Source organism: Sorex araneus, chromosome 2, assembly GCF_027595985.1.
Source record: "Sorex araneus isolate mSorAra2 chromosome 2, mSorAra2.pri, whole genome shotgun sequence".
Taxonomy (NCBI): Eukaryota; Metazoa; Chordata; class Mammalia; order Eulipotyphla; family Soricidae; genus Sorex; species Sorex araneus.
In genome coordinates this window covers 136,686,187-136,702,436 of record NC_073303.1, presented here as the reverse complement: position 1 = coordinate 136,702,436, position 16,250 = coordinate 136,686,187, and the positions used below count along the sequence as shown (strand labels likewise).

At 37.9% G+C, this 16,250-nt stretch overlaps 1 protein-coding gene across 1 annotated transcript in view; it reads left to right on the top strand.

Annotated features, from left to right (window-relative positions):
* The window catches only part of LOC129398791 (protein mono-ADP-ribosyltransferase PARP14-like), a 129,463-nt gene that overhangs the window by 83,822 nt on the left and 29,391 nt on the right, over nucleotides 1-16,250 (top strand). Inside the window, exons 11-15 of the mRNA XM_055128147.1 lie at nucleotides 2,936-2,998; nucleotides 3,345-3,512; nucleotides 10,833-11,039; nucleotides 13,429-14,028; nucleotides 15,591-15,724. Coding sequence (XP_054984122.1) covers nucleotides 2,936-2,998; nucleotides 3,345-3,512; nucleotides 10,833-11,039; nucleotides 13,429-14,028; nucleotides 15,591-15,724 — 1,172 coding nt within the window. The remainder of the gene's footprint in view (nucleotides 1-2,935; nucleotides 2,999-3,344; nucleotides 3,513-10,832; nucleotides 11,040-13,428; nucleotides 14,029-15,590; nucleotides 15,725-16,250) is intronic.

Genomic DNA, 16,250 nt, shown 5'->3' with positions numbered 1-16,250 from the left:
CGGCTGTAGCCATTCTACTGTTGAGGGCACCTACTGAGTTTTTTATTTCATCTACTGATTCTTTTATTCGTGTCACTTCTGTTTGTAGCTGTGAAATTTCTGCTCTTATTTCTTCCTGTATTTTCTAGGTGGACTGTTCCATTGTTTCCTTCATACCCTCCATTAATTTATTGGATGTCTGTTCCATGGTTATTTTGAGTTTGTTGAACATCTTCAACATTTCATTTCTGAATTCTTTATCTGAGAGATCATATTTTTGGGTAAGCCCTGTTGGGACTTCTGGAATCTTTTCTTCATCTTCTCCTCATGGTGGAGATTTTCACTGTTTCTTCATATTGTTATGGAATTATAGAGATGGAGCTTTCCAGTTCTATATCCCTATTCTCTCTTTCTGCAAGAGTGGATTCTGGATGAGCTAAGTCAATAATAGTAGCCTTTTCCCCCTTCTAGAATACTTCCTTACTCTCAGGCGCTCTTCCTGGTTTATGTGATGCCTCTAGTGAAGACTTGGAGGCTCTGATCTTTTTATAAAGGGCTTGTGCAGCTTCTTGTGTTCACTGATAGTTTTGGTGAAATTAGAATAGGCTAATGCACTATTGTCATATAGTGATTGAGATGGCCAGGGTGTTTTTCAAAGAAATAGGTTATACAGATTGTGACCTAAGTCCACCTTGCAGGAAAGGGGGGGAAATCACTGCTGCTGTGGCCCTGGCCCCACAGGAGGCCATGCCCCTTTTGTTGAGGTCACGCCCCTGATGTATAGGTCACGCCCTAGCCACCTGTTCGGCCTGCAGCTCCATTGGGTCACGCGGGGCTGAGAGGGTCTGATACACCATTTCAGGGAAGCAGCAGAGCTAGGGAGGCACACCGGGGGGTCTAGGGCCCGAAACCAAGGTCCTGAGGGGGTGCTAATTGATTTTCAATGATAAGAGTGGGGTATTAAAATCTCCTGCTGGGGCTGGAGTGATAATACAGCGAGTAGGGCGTTTGCCTTGTGTGTGGCCAAGCCGGGTTCAATTCCCAGCATCCCATATGGTCCCCTGAGCAACGCCAGGAGAAATTCCTGAGTGCAGAGCTAGGAGTAACCCCTGAGCATTGCCAGGTGTGACCCAAAAAGCAAAAAGAAATAAAAATAAAATAGAATAAAATCTACTACTACTATTGTGTTTCCATAGATGTATCTTATCTAGTTGCCTTATAAACTTTGCTGTTCCTTTATTTGGACAACAAGGCTCCTCCCAATTTAGTGATTCTTTAACAATTATTTGATGTCCATTCTTATCTCTAATTATTCTCTTTGGCCTTGTCTGATACAAGTATGGCTGTACCTGCATTTTTTTTAGTTTATCATTAGTCATTATGTTTTTTTCCCAATATTTCTCTCTGAATCTGTATTTATTTTAACAATTCAAGTATGTGTCTTATAATCAACAGAATGTTAGATTATGATTTCTGATTCATCTATCCACTCCGTATCCTTTTATTGAAGATTTCAATACACCGGAATTTAGAGAAATAACGATATGATGTAATTTGTTTCATGTATCTATGAGTTTGGTTGCTTATGCCATCCATTTTTTTTCCTTTTATGGAGCCTCTCAATATCCTTCAATTAGGGCTTGTTTTGATACCACAAATGTCCTCAATTGCTGTTCAAAAGAATATTTTTTTCTCCAATTCTTAGAATTGAATTACACTAAACTATTTGTAGTGTAGAATATTCTGGGTTGGAGAATTTCTTTCAATTCTTTATGTATATCATCCCATTTTCTTCTTGTCTGCAGTTTTATTAGAGAAATCTGTGAATTTTATGTTTAATGCTGTATATGAGGTTTTGCTTCTCTCCTATTCTTTTAATGTGTATGTCTCTGTCATTATCTTTTGCTGTTTTAAGTGTAGTATGTTTTGGTGTTTTTTTGTTTGGGTTTAATTTGGTTGGTTCTCTTAGCTCCAACTTCCCTCTCCAACTTGGAAAAGTGCTAATCTATTACTTCTTCAAGTAGCCATTATTCACTTCTCCCTCTTTCCTTTATTTCTGTGATTTGAGTCTTAGGTTTTTCCTCTCAGTATTGTAAACAATAGCCATTCAATGAAGAATTGTATTTTTATTTTCTCTTTATTTTCTCATTATTTTTCTATGCTTCTTTGTTGATGAGGCTGTATACTATATTTTGAGGTCGCTTATTTTATTTTCAGTTTCATCTATTCTGCCTCTAAGATATGACACTAAATTTTTCAGCTCTTATTTCTTTTTTTTTTTTAGCCAGGTAGTCCATCTGGAGCATGGTGGCAGATATTGGGATCTGAGTGCAGTGCTGGGGCTTTTGGGGGTGGAAACTTGAGTTATCCCCCTTTAAATTGTACCCAGAGGTGACATCCAGGACAGGCTATCAGAGAAATTTTGGCCCCTATTGATTTCTTTAGCGATTTGATTATGAGTCTCTGAAACAGGACAGGTAGTTGAGCTTACATGGCAATGGGGGTGAAATGTGGATGTGTCAGCTCTTATTTCTATTCAAATGAATTATTTCATTTTTCATTAAGGTCTCTTCAAATTCATTGATTCCCTGTTCAAATATTTTTCAAATGAATAGACATCAATATGATTATTGTTCTACATGTCCTCCAGGTAGACTAAAAATATCTAATGTAGTTGGAGAAATTCCTGAACATTTGTCACCCTCTGTTGACATGGTTGAATTTTGCCAACTTTTCGTTGCTCCATTGTCTGAGAGGTGGAACTCTGGCCACTCATTACTTCTGGGCTTCTCTTCCCAGGAGCCAATTCACAACTCCCAGGACTCTGTCTGGGTTTATGTACACCAAGTGGCTTTGCTGAGTCACTCACTCAACCTTGATGCTGTCCTATGCCACCATTCACATGATTCATGTGCTTTCTAAATCATTTATTAGCCATCTTAATTTTATCATGCAGGAGTATCCAAGGCCATTTTTAATGGGGCTGGGAAAGAAGTGGAAGATGAATGTTTGCTCAAAGGTGAGGAGTAATGTTATTCAGGGTACTAAATTGGGACCACATAGCTGAGTTTGGGAGGATGGATGAGGCTGAGAAAAGAATTTGGAATGCAGAGAAAGCATATTCATCTTAAAAATCATGTTACTAAATGATTTAAATGATTGCATAAAACATTAGTATTAAAAGGAACCTCATAATCAAAGCAAAAAGTTAATCAAGAAAGATTTATCAGACAGTATTCCATGATTCTTGCATTCCCATTAAATTAAGCTTGACTTAACAAACTGAACTTGTAGCTTTTACACCATCAAACAATAGGATTCAGTCAGTTCTAATTTTGCATCTTTATTTTCCTTGTGATTTTTAGCTCAGCAGGTCAATGATGATTATATTGTTACTGAAGGTGGATTACTGCATTGTAAGAATATTATTCATGTAATTGGCAGTAACAAAGTAAGGAAATCAGTTTTCTGTGTTTTGCAAGAGTGTGAAAAACGGAATTATACTTCCATTTGCCTCCCTGCTATTGGTACAGGTATGTAGACCAGATGTCAAAGCTGATGGCACCGCTTTCTCATGGATATGGTACCGTTAACTTAGATAATGCCAAATAAGAGAGGACAGTGCCCTTACTCCACTAATAGACCCTGAGGGAGATCACACAGCCTATGGATTCTTCAAACACATCAGGAAAAATGAAGGAAACTAAAGAGTATTGGAATATTAGATCTGTACTAATATGGGGGAGGAGGAAGAGGGAGGGAGAAGAAGAATAAAGGAAAAAGACTATCTTTCATTTGTTCCTTCTCCCTTTTCCTGTCCTCTACACATTTCATATTATTGAGTTTTGCTTCATCTCTGTCCTTTCCATTATGAACATCAATGCACACACTTTCACTTCCTTTAACCCGAGAAACATTTCTTTTCCCTTTTCTCTCACCTTTTCAATAGTATTTAGTGGGGTGGGTCTTTTCTACGAAGAAACTTCTGTCACAAGAATTTAGTGTGTTGTATGGGTCACAAGTCATCTCTCTGCACTTTCTCTTTAGAGTATACTACTTGTCTCTTTACTTTTTTTGTATTTTGAAATGATAAAGTGATTGTGTAATCCTTCACATATAAGGTCAATACTTCAGGTTTATCATTATTAAGGTGAGACTCAGTTGTTTACAAGGCATATGAATTAGGTTTATGATGAGGAAAAATTTCTTGAGAGCTGGTCCCAGGACACAACTTTCTCAGACCTGAAGTTAAATCAAGGTGATTAGTTTCAGCACTGAACCTATACTTCCATTGCTTGGAAATCTAAGCCTGAGTGACTTTTACTTCTGTGCTTCAAAAATTTATCCTCAGCAAACAAAACCATCATTGCCACTTTCTGGGCCTCTTGTCACACTTTATTCCTTTTGAAATTGCTGAAGTGTTCTGTAATTATTCATAATGTCCCTGCATGGAATGATTTGATCATTATTATTTTATTCATAAGATAAAATTTAGAGTTCCTTTACTAACCAAATTATCATCAATTTTCTATACATCAACTTTCCATCTTTATCTATCTTTTATGGATATCTAGTAATGATACACTAGATTCTATCTCCATCTGTTCTATCTTCTAAGATTTACTTACGTGTTTATACCTTAGTTTTATTTGAGAAAAGAAGCAGAGAGCCTAGGAGTGTCACAGATTATGCAAATGCAAGGAAGGATGAAATTATGCAATTCACTGCAACTTGAACGGAACTGGAGGATATGACGTGAAGCAAAGGAAGTCAGAAGAAGAAAGACAAATACCATATGACCTCAGTTGTCTGTGGCATGTAAAATAACAGTACAAGGGGTTAGAAGGTATCAAAGTGGAAATACCTAGATTATCTTAGTCTATGGAGTATAGAACTGACAAGGATATAGAAGGAAAGAAACCAAGGGGAGAAGTAAAAAAAAGAGTGGATGGGAGGTAACAGGTAGGAGTCTCAAAACTGGGGACACTGGTGGAAGGAGGTTGACACTGGTGATGGGAGTGGTGTTGAAACACTGCATACCTGACATCAGCTATGAATAACTTTTTTAATCAGATGCACTAATAAATAAAATTTTGAGCAATTCCACAAAATATTAAAATGTATTCTAGAATAAATATTTTTACACTAAAAAAGAAAATAATGAGGCAGTTTAAATGTCTCTAAATATGATATGTCTCATTATTTCTGGACTACTTCAAAACTATTTCTGCTACTCACCTGTTTGCTTTGCTAGTCTACACAAGTAAACCAAGGCACATGGACACTCCTTGATTATCTTCTTTGCCTCTGTATCTCCCCGAGTCGGTCCTCAGAATAAAGAAGATCTTAAAATTTTTCTGTGCAAGTCAAGAACTCTTTGCTCCCAAGAAATTCTTACATAGTCCTGAGCAATAAAAGTGGTATGCAAAAGGGTAAAATAAATAATTTATTGGGTTTCTTTTGAAAGTTTCATTACCCTAGATGGACTTGAAACCCATAGTTTAAGGACTACGGTATGAAGAAGTTATCTCTCTGATAAGATATTTATCAGGTAAACCAGGATTATGATTGAGGCAGCTTTTGCTCAGGAAAATTTTTCTGGGACTAAGAAAATGCAAAGGCCTGTCTAGTTGAAGAAAATGGGTATTCAGAAATTCCTATAAACTCAATGCCAACTCTAAACTCCAATTATTTTCTCTGCATACTGGCCTTCCCTTCAGTATGTCCCAAAATGTTTTTTAAGCAACATTTTCTATCTGGAACCCGTGATTCAACTTGCTTTGTATTCTTTCTAAAATTTTTATTTTATTTTATTTTTTATTGAATCATTATGAGATACACAGCTACAAAGTTGTTCATGATTGGCTTTCAGTCACACAATATTCCAACACCCATTTCTTCACCCACAATGTCCTCAGTTTCCCTCCCACAACCACCCTCCAGCCTACCTTTATGGCAGCAACTTTTCTTCTCTCTCCTCACTATCTGTTCATTAGCATTATCTCTTCATTATTTTTATATTGTTATCTTTATCATCTGTTCATTATTATTATCTCTTCATTATCATTCGTCTGTGCATCAGTTTCCCAATTATTTGGCACAAAATCAGGTATGGAGATAGAATGGAGAATCTACTAGGATCACTTCACCCTCTGAGATGTGCTTGCAACACTTCAATACAGCATGGTGGTTGTTATACACAGGAAGGGGTGCGAGACAAAAAAGGGGAATCTCAGGGCAAGCATAAATTCAGGCTGTTATTACATCCTTCCTAAATATCTCAGCAACCCACATCCAACTCTTAATTTGACCTCATTTCTTTGTTCAGCTCGTGTCTTGTCCTCGTACTTTCATCAGTCTTCTCTACAGGAGACTTGGCTCCCATTCCAGTAGACTCGTGCAACCAATACACTGATTTATCTTTCTGAAAAACAGATCTATTCTCGGGGAAATAGCAATAGTACAGCATGTAAGGCATTTGCCTTGCATGTGGCCAACCTGCGTTCAATCCCCAGCAACCCATATGGTCCCCAAGCATCGCCAGGAGTAGTTCCTGAGTGCTGAGCATTGCTGGGTGTGACCAAAAAAGCAAAAACAAAAACAAAAACAAAAAAAACTATTCTTTAGAACAAAACATAAGAAACATCAATCTTTATGTTTCTTCCACGAACAACTGTTCATCTTCATTTATCATATCCACTGTGTCCCATTAAATATTTACTGAGAGCAAATGAATATCTGCAACACTTTCATTTAACATTCTCCAAATATCTTTTGATAACAACAGCTTAGCAAAGGGGTGTTTCCTTCTTTCTTTGAAGATCTAATTTAAAAAGTCACTTTTGGTTTATTTTAGTTGGAGTTAGTCTGCATTCCTACCATTGTCTTCATGGCCTAGCAAAAGAAGTCTTCTCATATTCCGTCTATAGTCTAGTTTAGGTACGAAGTTTTCAACCCGAGTGTGTTCTCCCAACATTCTCTACTAGGTATCTCTGCTGCCTTTTCCCCCAGCATATGAGGCCAGTTTCCAAGCAGACCTCCTGGTTCTTATCTCTACTACTCCTGGGTGTTAGTGTCCCGTTCTGCTACTTTATATTCCACATATGAGTGTGATCTTTCTATGTCAGTCTCTTTCTTTGTGACTCATTTCACTCAACATGATACTTTCCATGTTGATCCACTTTTATGCAGATTTTATGACTTCATCTTTTCTAACAGCTGCATAGTATTCCATTATGTAGATGTACCAAAGTTTCTTTAACCATTCATCTGTTTTTGGGCACTCTGGTTTTTTCCGGATTTTGGCTATTGTAAACAGTGCTGCAATGAACATACAAATGCAGATGTCATTTCTACTATACCTTTTTGCCTCTCCAGGATATATTCCCAGGAGTGGTATTGCTGGGTCAAGTGGGAGCTCAATTTCTAATTTTTTGAGAATCGTCTATATTGTTTTCCAAAAGGGCTCTATTGCAAACTACAACATCCAACAGGAGAGAGAACAAAAGGGAATGCCCTGCCGCAGAGGCAGGGTGGGGTGTTGGGGTTTGGGGTGGTGGTGGTGGGAGGGATACTGGGAACATTGGTGAAGGAGAATGGGCACTGGTGGAGGGATGTAAACAAAATGCAAACATGAAAGTTCATAAGTTTGTAACTACCTCACGGTGATTCACTAATAAAAATTTTTTTCTTAAAAAGACGTCTTCTCTTATTTTAAACACTAAAAGTATGTGCCATCAAATGGAAAATCAAATGGGTTTTGCATTTATAATACCAGCTGACCAGAGTACTTTTATATTGCAGTGTTTACCAAGTGACTTTGCTAGCTGCCATTGACATAGTATTGTTTCCATGGATTTTCATTTGATTTGTGATGTTCTTACTTATGAAGTAGACTTGACAATAAGTATTTAACATGCTGAAAATAAAAAAGACCTGCTTAGGGAGCAAGCTTGACATCTTTTTAGTTGGTTAAAAACTCACTGAGTGAAGAAGAAATACTTCCTGAAAGTTCATAGATAAGTTGTGTGTAAGAAACTACAGATTATACTGGCACGCTCTCTACCCAGATGAGATCCGGAGCAGCCGCGCACGAAAACAGCCCCTATGCTCCTTAAAGACTATGATCCGGGAGGTCTACTAAACCATTTTGGCACCCAGTGGCTTCTTATAGAAATACATCTAGACTGTGAACTGAGCTAAAATATCAGACATCCAAAACCAAGTGGCTGTGTGAGCTAATATAATCTTCATTCTCAGCAATGGAAAACAAATTATCAAATGATGCCTTTTCAGCAGGTTTGATTGTTGGGGGGAAGTTCCAAATAATAATAGTGAGTCCTCTGTTGAAATACTTAAAGTATTCAAAGTATAGAGAGAATAAAGTGAAGATCATTAGCCACTCAGGTGTGGAGGGTGTGGGAGGGTGGTATATTGGGGTTCTTGGTGGTGAAACATGTGCACTGGTGAAGGGATGGGTGTTTGATCATTATATGACTGAGACTTAAACCTGAAAGCTTTGTAACTTTTTTCACGGTGATTCAATAAAATAATTTTTTTAAAAAGAAACTACAGATTACAAGATACAGGTTATAATCACTTCTTTCACATTATCTTAGTTTAAATTTTGTACTCAAATACCTGGGAGAATAAGAAATCAAGTGTAGAGTCAAGTGATGACCAAAAAAAAGAAAATAAAGTGTTCTTTTAAAATGTGATCTTCAAATATAAATCAGCATCTTTAGTTTTTTTTTTAATTTTTATTAGTGAATCACCAGAGGTACAGTTACAGACTTACAAACTTTCGTGCTTGTGCTTCAGTCATACAATGATCAAGTACCCACCCCTCCACCAGTGCCCATTTTCCACCACCAATGGTCCCAGCATCTCTCCCACCACCCCCCAACTGTGGCGGTTAAACAACTGAGTTGTTTAATTTCCAGATGTTTGATTTGTTTCTTAGTGTCTGTGGTTGATTAACTTCTATCTTCAGTGTATCATGGCCTGAAAAAATAGTTGATACAATTTCTATCTTCCTGATACTATTGAGATATGTTTTATGACCCAGCACATGGTCTATTTTGTAAAATGTTCCGTGTGCACTGGAAAAAAATGTGTATTTATTTTTAATTTCTGCTTCATTTTTTCCTGTATTTTCTCAGCTGTCCATTCCACTGTTTCTTTCATGTCCTCCTTTAATTTGCTGGATGTCTGTTTCATCCTTTCTTTGAATTCATTGTACATCTTTCAATTTTCATCTCTGAGTTCTTTATCGAAGAGATCATATTTGTGGTTAATGCCTGTGGAGGGGTCTGGACCCTTTTCATCATCCTCTCATCGTGGTGGGGATTTTCACTGTTTCTTCATGTTTTTGTAGTAGCATGGAGGTAGGATCTTCCAGTTCACTATCAGTATTCTCATCTAATTGCGAGATAGGATTCTGGATGAGCTCGGTCGATGGTGGTCACCTTTTCCCTCTTCTACAGTTTCACCTTCCTCTCAGCTGCTCCTCTTCGGCTTATGTCCGGTTCACTGACCTGGGAGAGGGAGCAAACTGGGCGCAGCACTGGGGGAAGGTGCAGGGGCAACAGCAGCATCTTTAGATTTTTAAGGATTTGTTAAGAACATTAGTGAAGCCAAAATATTACCCATTGTCCTTTTTTAAATTTTAATTTTATAAAGTAGTTCACAATATTTGATTACATTTAATAGTCGAACACCAATCTCACCGACATTACACCTTCCCACCACCATATTTTGAATGTTTCTATCTCGAACCATAACCCCCGCCCCAAAGCTGAACAAATATATTTATTTTGTATTGATTGTTATCAGTAAACCACTGAAATGCTCCCAAACACTTTCCTTAGAGGAGAGTGTGTGAATATTGTTTCATTACACCCAGAAGCCTCCTATAAGAGATTATTCTCCTATAAGAGAAGACTCCTATAAGATATTATTAATATGTTGTTTAGAGTCTAACATTGAGTGCCTATATACATATATATGTAAAATATATTTCCCTCTAAGATTGGTTGCCTTATACTTTAAACCCCATCAAATGTGGTGAGCTACTCTTGTAGTATGAGTAGTGTGAGGTACGAGATGTCCATGAATAAAAAACCAAGATTTACTCTTAGGTGAGGCTCAGCCTAAGAGTGTATAGTGACCATGAGCATCATAACAAGTGAGTTCTGGAGGGTTTTGGCCGCCATGGCTGGGTCCCTTGTAGAGAAAGGGGCATCACCTGCCCTCGTCCTCATCCAGGGTGCTTCAAATAGTACAGACTGGTGTGGGGTCTGGTAGCATGGATATGGTGAGTCATTTTATGCTATCTTCTGAGAGAAAAGGACAATGAGTCTCTGGATCATGGCCATTGATGAAATTATCTGACACCAGCCAAAGGTGGTCTGTGGGTATGACTGCCAAATTGCTGGAAACAGGGGGTCATGGGGGAAGGTCACCCATTCCCAGTTCCATCGAACATGGAGTTTTCAGTCACAATTCCTGCATACCTGGGTTTTCTGTGGATTCACTCGTATTACCCAGTATCTTAACTCAAAGGAATACAGTTATTCATGATCCATTGCATAGCGCAGATATGAACACCTCACACCAAAGGTTAGACTTAACGGTTCTTTGTTAATTGTTAGGTTGTGGGTTTTCTGCCATCCTGTGTCAGAATTTGACATTGCATCTAAGACTGAAGTATTTCCTGATGTATTGTTAGAAAAGACCATCAAGATGAAAATGTTGGGGATTACGTCTTTTCTATAATGAAACCTCAAATTCATTCTTCAGTTCTTTATAGCTGGATCTTTCTTTTCTAGACATTTATATTATTTGTCTTACAGGAAAAGCCAATAAAGACCCAGTCAACGTCGCTGAAGACATCATTAATGCCATTGAAGACTGTATTAATAACGGGTCTGTCCAGTCTGTGGGAAAAGTTAAAGTTGTTCTATTTCAGCCTCATTTACTCAATATATTTTATGATGCCATGAAAAAAAGAGAAGGAGCTCAGTCTTCTACATTGAAGTTAGTAATGTCTAAAGTTTCATGTGAGTTGTTCTTTATTATGAAGTACATATTTTAACAGTGATGTCACATCAAAAATAGGTCATATTTCCAAAATATCCAAGAGAGATTTACAAAATATCAGATAATTCCAAAATATTAGGTATTTCCAAAATATCAGACAGGTAAAAATAATCGATGTTATTTACATTTACATGAAATAGAACAATATAAAAAAGAATAAATATAATCCAGAAGGCAAAAGTCCTATCTATATACCAGAAAGTATGAGACATTTATGAAAGAAATTGAAGAGGAAAAAAGCAAACTGTTATTAATGTCTCAGAAAGTTTAACAAAAAATATTGTTAAAATGTCCACACAACATAAAGTAGTCTATAGGTCCAGTGTGATTTCTATAAAAATTCAAAGATATTTTTCACAGAAATTGAAATTGCTCTAAAATTTGAGTGGAACTTTGTTTTTTTCACATTGTATTCATTTTAATAGTTTCTACTAAGTTAATTTTCCCCTACTTAAAAAAATACACATGTAAATAAACTACACAGAGATCAAATTAAGCCATGAGACAAAGTAAGTATTTAGACAGTGGATGGTGGGGTTCCTATCCACTACCAAAATTGTGCTAACTTTTAGTTAGCATTTTTTTAATTGAATCACCATGAAATAAAGTTACAAAGCTTTCATGTTTGAGTTTTAGTCATACGATTATAGGACACCCATCCCTCCACCAGTGTACATTTTCTATGACCAGTATCCCCAGTAACGCCTCCTCTCCCCATCCCTTCACTTCCCCTGCCTCTGTGGCAGACAATTTCCTTCTTGCTCTCTTTCTGCTTTGGGGCATTATGGTTTGAAATACAGATACTTAGAGGCTATCATGTTTGGTCCTTTTTCTACTTTCAACACACATCTCCCATCCCGAGCAATTCCTCCAACCATCATTGACTTAGTGATCCCTTCTCTATTCCAGCTGCCTTCTCCCCCGGCTCAGGAGACAGGCTTCCAGCAATGGAATAATCTTCCTGGCCCTTGTCTCTATGGCCCTTGGGTGTTAGTCTCATATTATGTTATTTTATATTCCACAAATGAGTGCAGTCCTTCTAAGTCTGTCCCTCTCTTTCTGATTCATTTCACTTAGCATGATATTCTCCGTGTCCATTGAGTAGAACTTTTAAAGATTCTGAAAAGCCAAAAGATTTTTAGGAAGAATAAAAATCTTAAGCCTTATGCTTCCTGATTTTGCTCTATATTATAAGATTATATTGGTAAAAGATATAGTGTTTGCATAAATGTATAAATACGTGTAACTTGAATGTAAGACTAGAAACTAAATTACCAAAAGAAAATACAAATAATAAGTGTTAAACATTGGACTTGGCAACTATATTGGACACCAAAATCGAAAACAACAAAAGCAAAAATAATCAAATGTGACTACCACAAATTAAAGACATTCCTCACTGCAAAGAAACCATTACCAGAATGGAAAGAAACCCCGAAAATGGGAGAATATATTTTGAGTCATATATATTATAAAATTTCATATTGAAAAGAAAGTACTCATGAAATTTAGTAAAAACAATCTGATAGAAAAATGGGTTAAGGATTTAAATGAAAAATTTCCTAAAGAAAGCATTCAGGTGGTACCTGGAAAGATGTTCAACATCACAAATCAGTTATCTGTGATAGCCAAAGCCACAGTCCTCTAGATCTCAGTACATGACTGTTGAGTTAAATTAGAAAGAGCAGGTGTTGCTGGGATTGTGGAGAAAAGATACTTTGTGTATGTTTAGTGGAAATTTTAATTGTTGAAATGGCTATGTAAAATAGTAAGGAAAAGATTTTAAAAAAAGTGTGATCCTGCAATTTTATTTGTACTTGTTTATTGAGTTATAGAGTTTATTGTGTGCATGTGTGTGTGTGTTTGTGTGTGTGTATATACTTAGTCTATTACTCAGCTGTATAAAGGAATTCCTATGGCCCAAAATGTGGCTCAGTTGTAGAGTGCTTGTCTTCATGCTTGAGTGCAGGAGTTCAATCTCTGGCAGTGCATTGTGGTCCTTAGTGCCATGGGAAGTGTAATCACAACAACAAAGGGAAGGGCAGGAGAGGACTATTCCTGGTTTTTGTGATAACATGGAACAAATTTATGGCATTACACTAATGGAAATAAGCCTAATGGAGGACAAACACTGTATTTTACTTATATGGGCAATCTGAAAAAATGAAACTGAACTCATACATACAGAGAACAGATTGGTGGTTGCCAGAGGAGGCAGGTGGGGTATAGGCAAAATAATGTAAAGGGCTTGGAGGTACAAACTCAGTAATACAATAAATAAGCTAATGAGGCATACAACGTGATGAGAAAAAGAGGACATAGATAATACTCCATCCTTTTTCTTTTTAGCATTTCTCAGTATTTTCTCACCGTTTCCAAAACCAAAGAATTTTTTGATTTTGGAGAAGAAAACAGAATTGGCAATTTTTCAAGTGTGTGGTTACAATATAAAACATGTAAACAATGCCATCTACTGGATACAGAATCTGATTATAAGGGAGCAGTTTTCTTCTTTTATTGAGGATGAGTGTATCAACGACTTTGATGAAATTGAAGTTCAGGAATTGAGAGCACTACAGGCTAAATTAAATGTTTCCATTTCTTTTGACCACAAAAAACCCTTGATTGAGGTCAGGGGAATTGCCAAAGATGTGATGGAGGTTAGAAATAATATTGAGGAAATGGTCAAGAGAATTAGATTGAACAAAGAACAGGAATACCGAGCAAACTATATCAGTGAATTTGTCGAATGGCAATATAAAGACAGCAACACTTTTCATCCTTTTGACAAAATGACCAATCTGCATTTGGAGGAGGCAAATAAAGCAGGAAATAGGACAACTGATGTCAAGATTAAAGATGAAACCTACACAGTAGACTTCACCACAAACACAGCCACAAACGCACATGGAGTCACTTTGCCTGTTCAACGCTTTCAGAAAGCTAGAGGTGAGTCGAATTTTCATTCTTGTTCTTCATGATTTTAAAACAACTTTGCTCTTAACACTATTATGTACATACACCAAAATAGTATTTGAGTAGATGGATTCATGTAATTTTCATGCTATCAAATAAAAAACTTAGTCTGAGCTTAAGGAGCTCCTATTATGTCTGGTAAAATATGGTGTTCCCCTCACCTCACCAGCCTCAAGATGACCACGGTAATGTAATTAAAGCCAGACCTGGCATCTGTTTCCATCCCTCCACTTCTGCAGTTTCTCAGAGACAATTCTGCTGGGAAGGGAGTGGCTGAATCAATCAGGAAAGTGAACCCAGGTTTCCTAGAACAGAAGGGAGAAGGCAGCGTGGCCAGAGTGGGCACTCTCTGTGGGTGTCTGAATGACAGCCTGGAAGGACCAGCAGCAGCCTGGGCTGCCCCCAGATATCACTTCTGGGGTTGGAGAGGTATTATAATGGGTAAGGCATGTACTTGCATGTGGTCGACCCTGGTTCAATCTTAGGCATCCCATATGGTCCTCCAAGCCCAGCCAGGAGAGAGCCATGAATAACCTCTGAGCATTGCTGGTTGTGAACCTTCATCCCCCCACCTCGGGGAAAAAACTCACTTCCTCCTTTGCCCTGAGGGAGTTTTCCCTGAGACACTCACCAGGAAGCAGCAAACAAATTCTTTGAGTGGATCAGCTTCCTAAGAAGGGATTTATCTTGCATAGATGCCATTTCTGCTCTCCATCACATACATACCCCAGTACTTGGCTTCTAGTTCAGTATCTTCTACTCTTATGAGATCAGTGTGAATTAGTGACAGTCCTTGGTGAAATGACACATCCAGTGTTGTATCTGGTTACCAGAAGGGAAGACAGTTACTAATACATCATATCACAGAACAAAACCTGCTACCCACTCAACTCTTAAGGACAAGATAGGACTGCAGCACTGTCATCCCCGTTGTTCATCGATTTCCTCGAGTGGGCACCAGTAACATCTCCATTGTGAGACTTGTTGTTACTGTTTTGGCATATCGAATATGCCAAGAGTAGCTTGCTAGGCTCTGCGGTGCAGGTGGGATACTCTCGGTAGCTTGCCGGGCTCTGAGAGGGGCAGAGGAATCAAACCCAGGTCAGCCACATGCAAGGCAAACCCCCTACCCACTGTGCTATCACTCCAGCCCATTGTCATATTACTAAATGCAATTTTATTAAGTGACAATAGAGACTGAACAGAATGTGCATAAACTAATCTATATCAACAGTCTGCCAACAGTTTGAGCATCATCAAAACTTAAGATGCAGGTGCAAAGGCTTCACCTGTAAGATATCTTGATCTGGTAGATAATTGGGTCATTTAAAACAAGCACTAAGTTTGTCCTGTAAACTCTCTGTGATACATACACATTAAAAAACACACTTCTTTAGAAATATAATGAACTTCTAGAACTCATTCAGTAAGAATTTATAAAGCAAGAGCATAGTGATACCTTGTTTTGCTGAGGAATGTGGATGGTGTGTGTGAGTTTCCCAGGTGTGAGGGAGTCCTCAATGTCTACCTTACAGATGAAATCCCTTCACACTGGAGTCATATGAAGCAACAGAATATCTGTGTGGTTGACCTACCACCTAGTCATGCAGAATACAGAGAGGTGGCACGCCAGTTTAATCAGACCTGCTCAACCTTTGTCATAAAGAAGGTAAGCCTTCTGTTTATGTGGAGTTTCTTGATGGCAGGAATAGTGCCATCATAGTTCTGGATAAATATATTTTCATTAGCTTCCTATTATACCTAGAGTATTTCTTATAAACAAATTACTGATTCACTATTGATTTACAATAAAACAACTTTTGGGGAGAACTGCTTTACATCCAATCCAGCACCAATTTCTAAGACCAGATCACTATCAAAATGACCCTTTAACCCAGTCCTCTCATTCCCCTTACCCTTTTGCTCTGGCAATAGCAATTTTTATCAGAGTTTGAGATTTGTTTTTGTAGTGTTCTGTCAGCCATGAAAATATGGTGATGATTTGGTTCTGGAGGTTTGCAGGTGCCAGTAGAGGGACACATCTGTCCCTCTCCAATGTGCCCAGGTGAAACCAGCATGTTCGCGGGTGGGGAAAACATCTCTCAGTAGTCTGTTCTCTTTTTTTTTTTGCTTTTTGGGTCACACCCAGCAATGCACAGGGGTTACTCCTGGCTCATGAACTCAGGAATTACTCC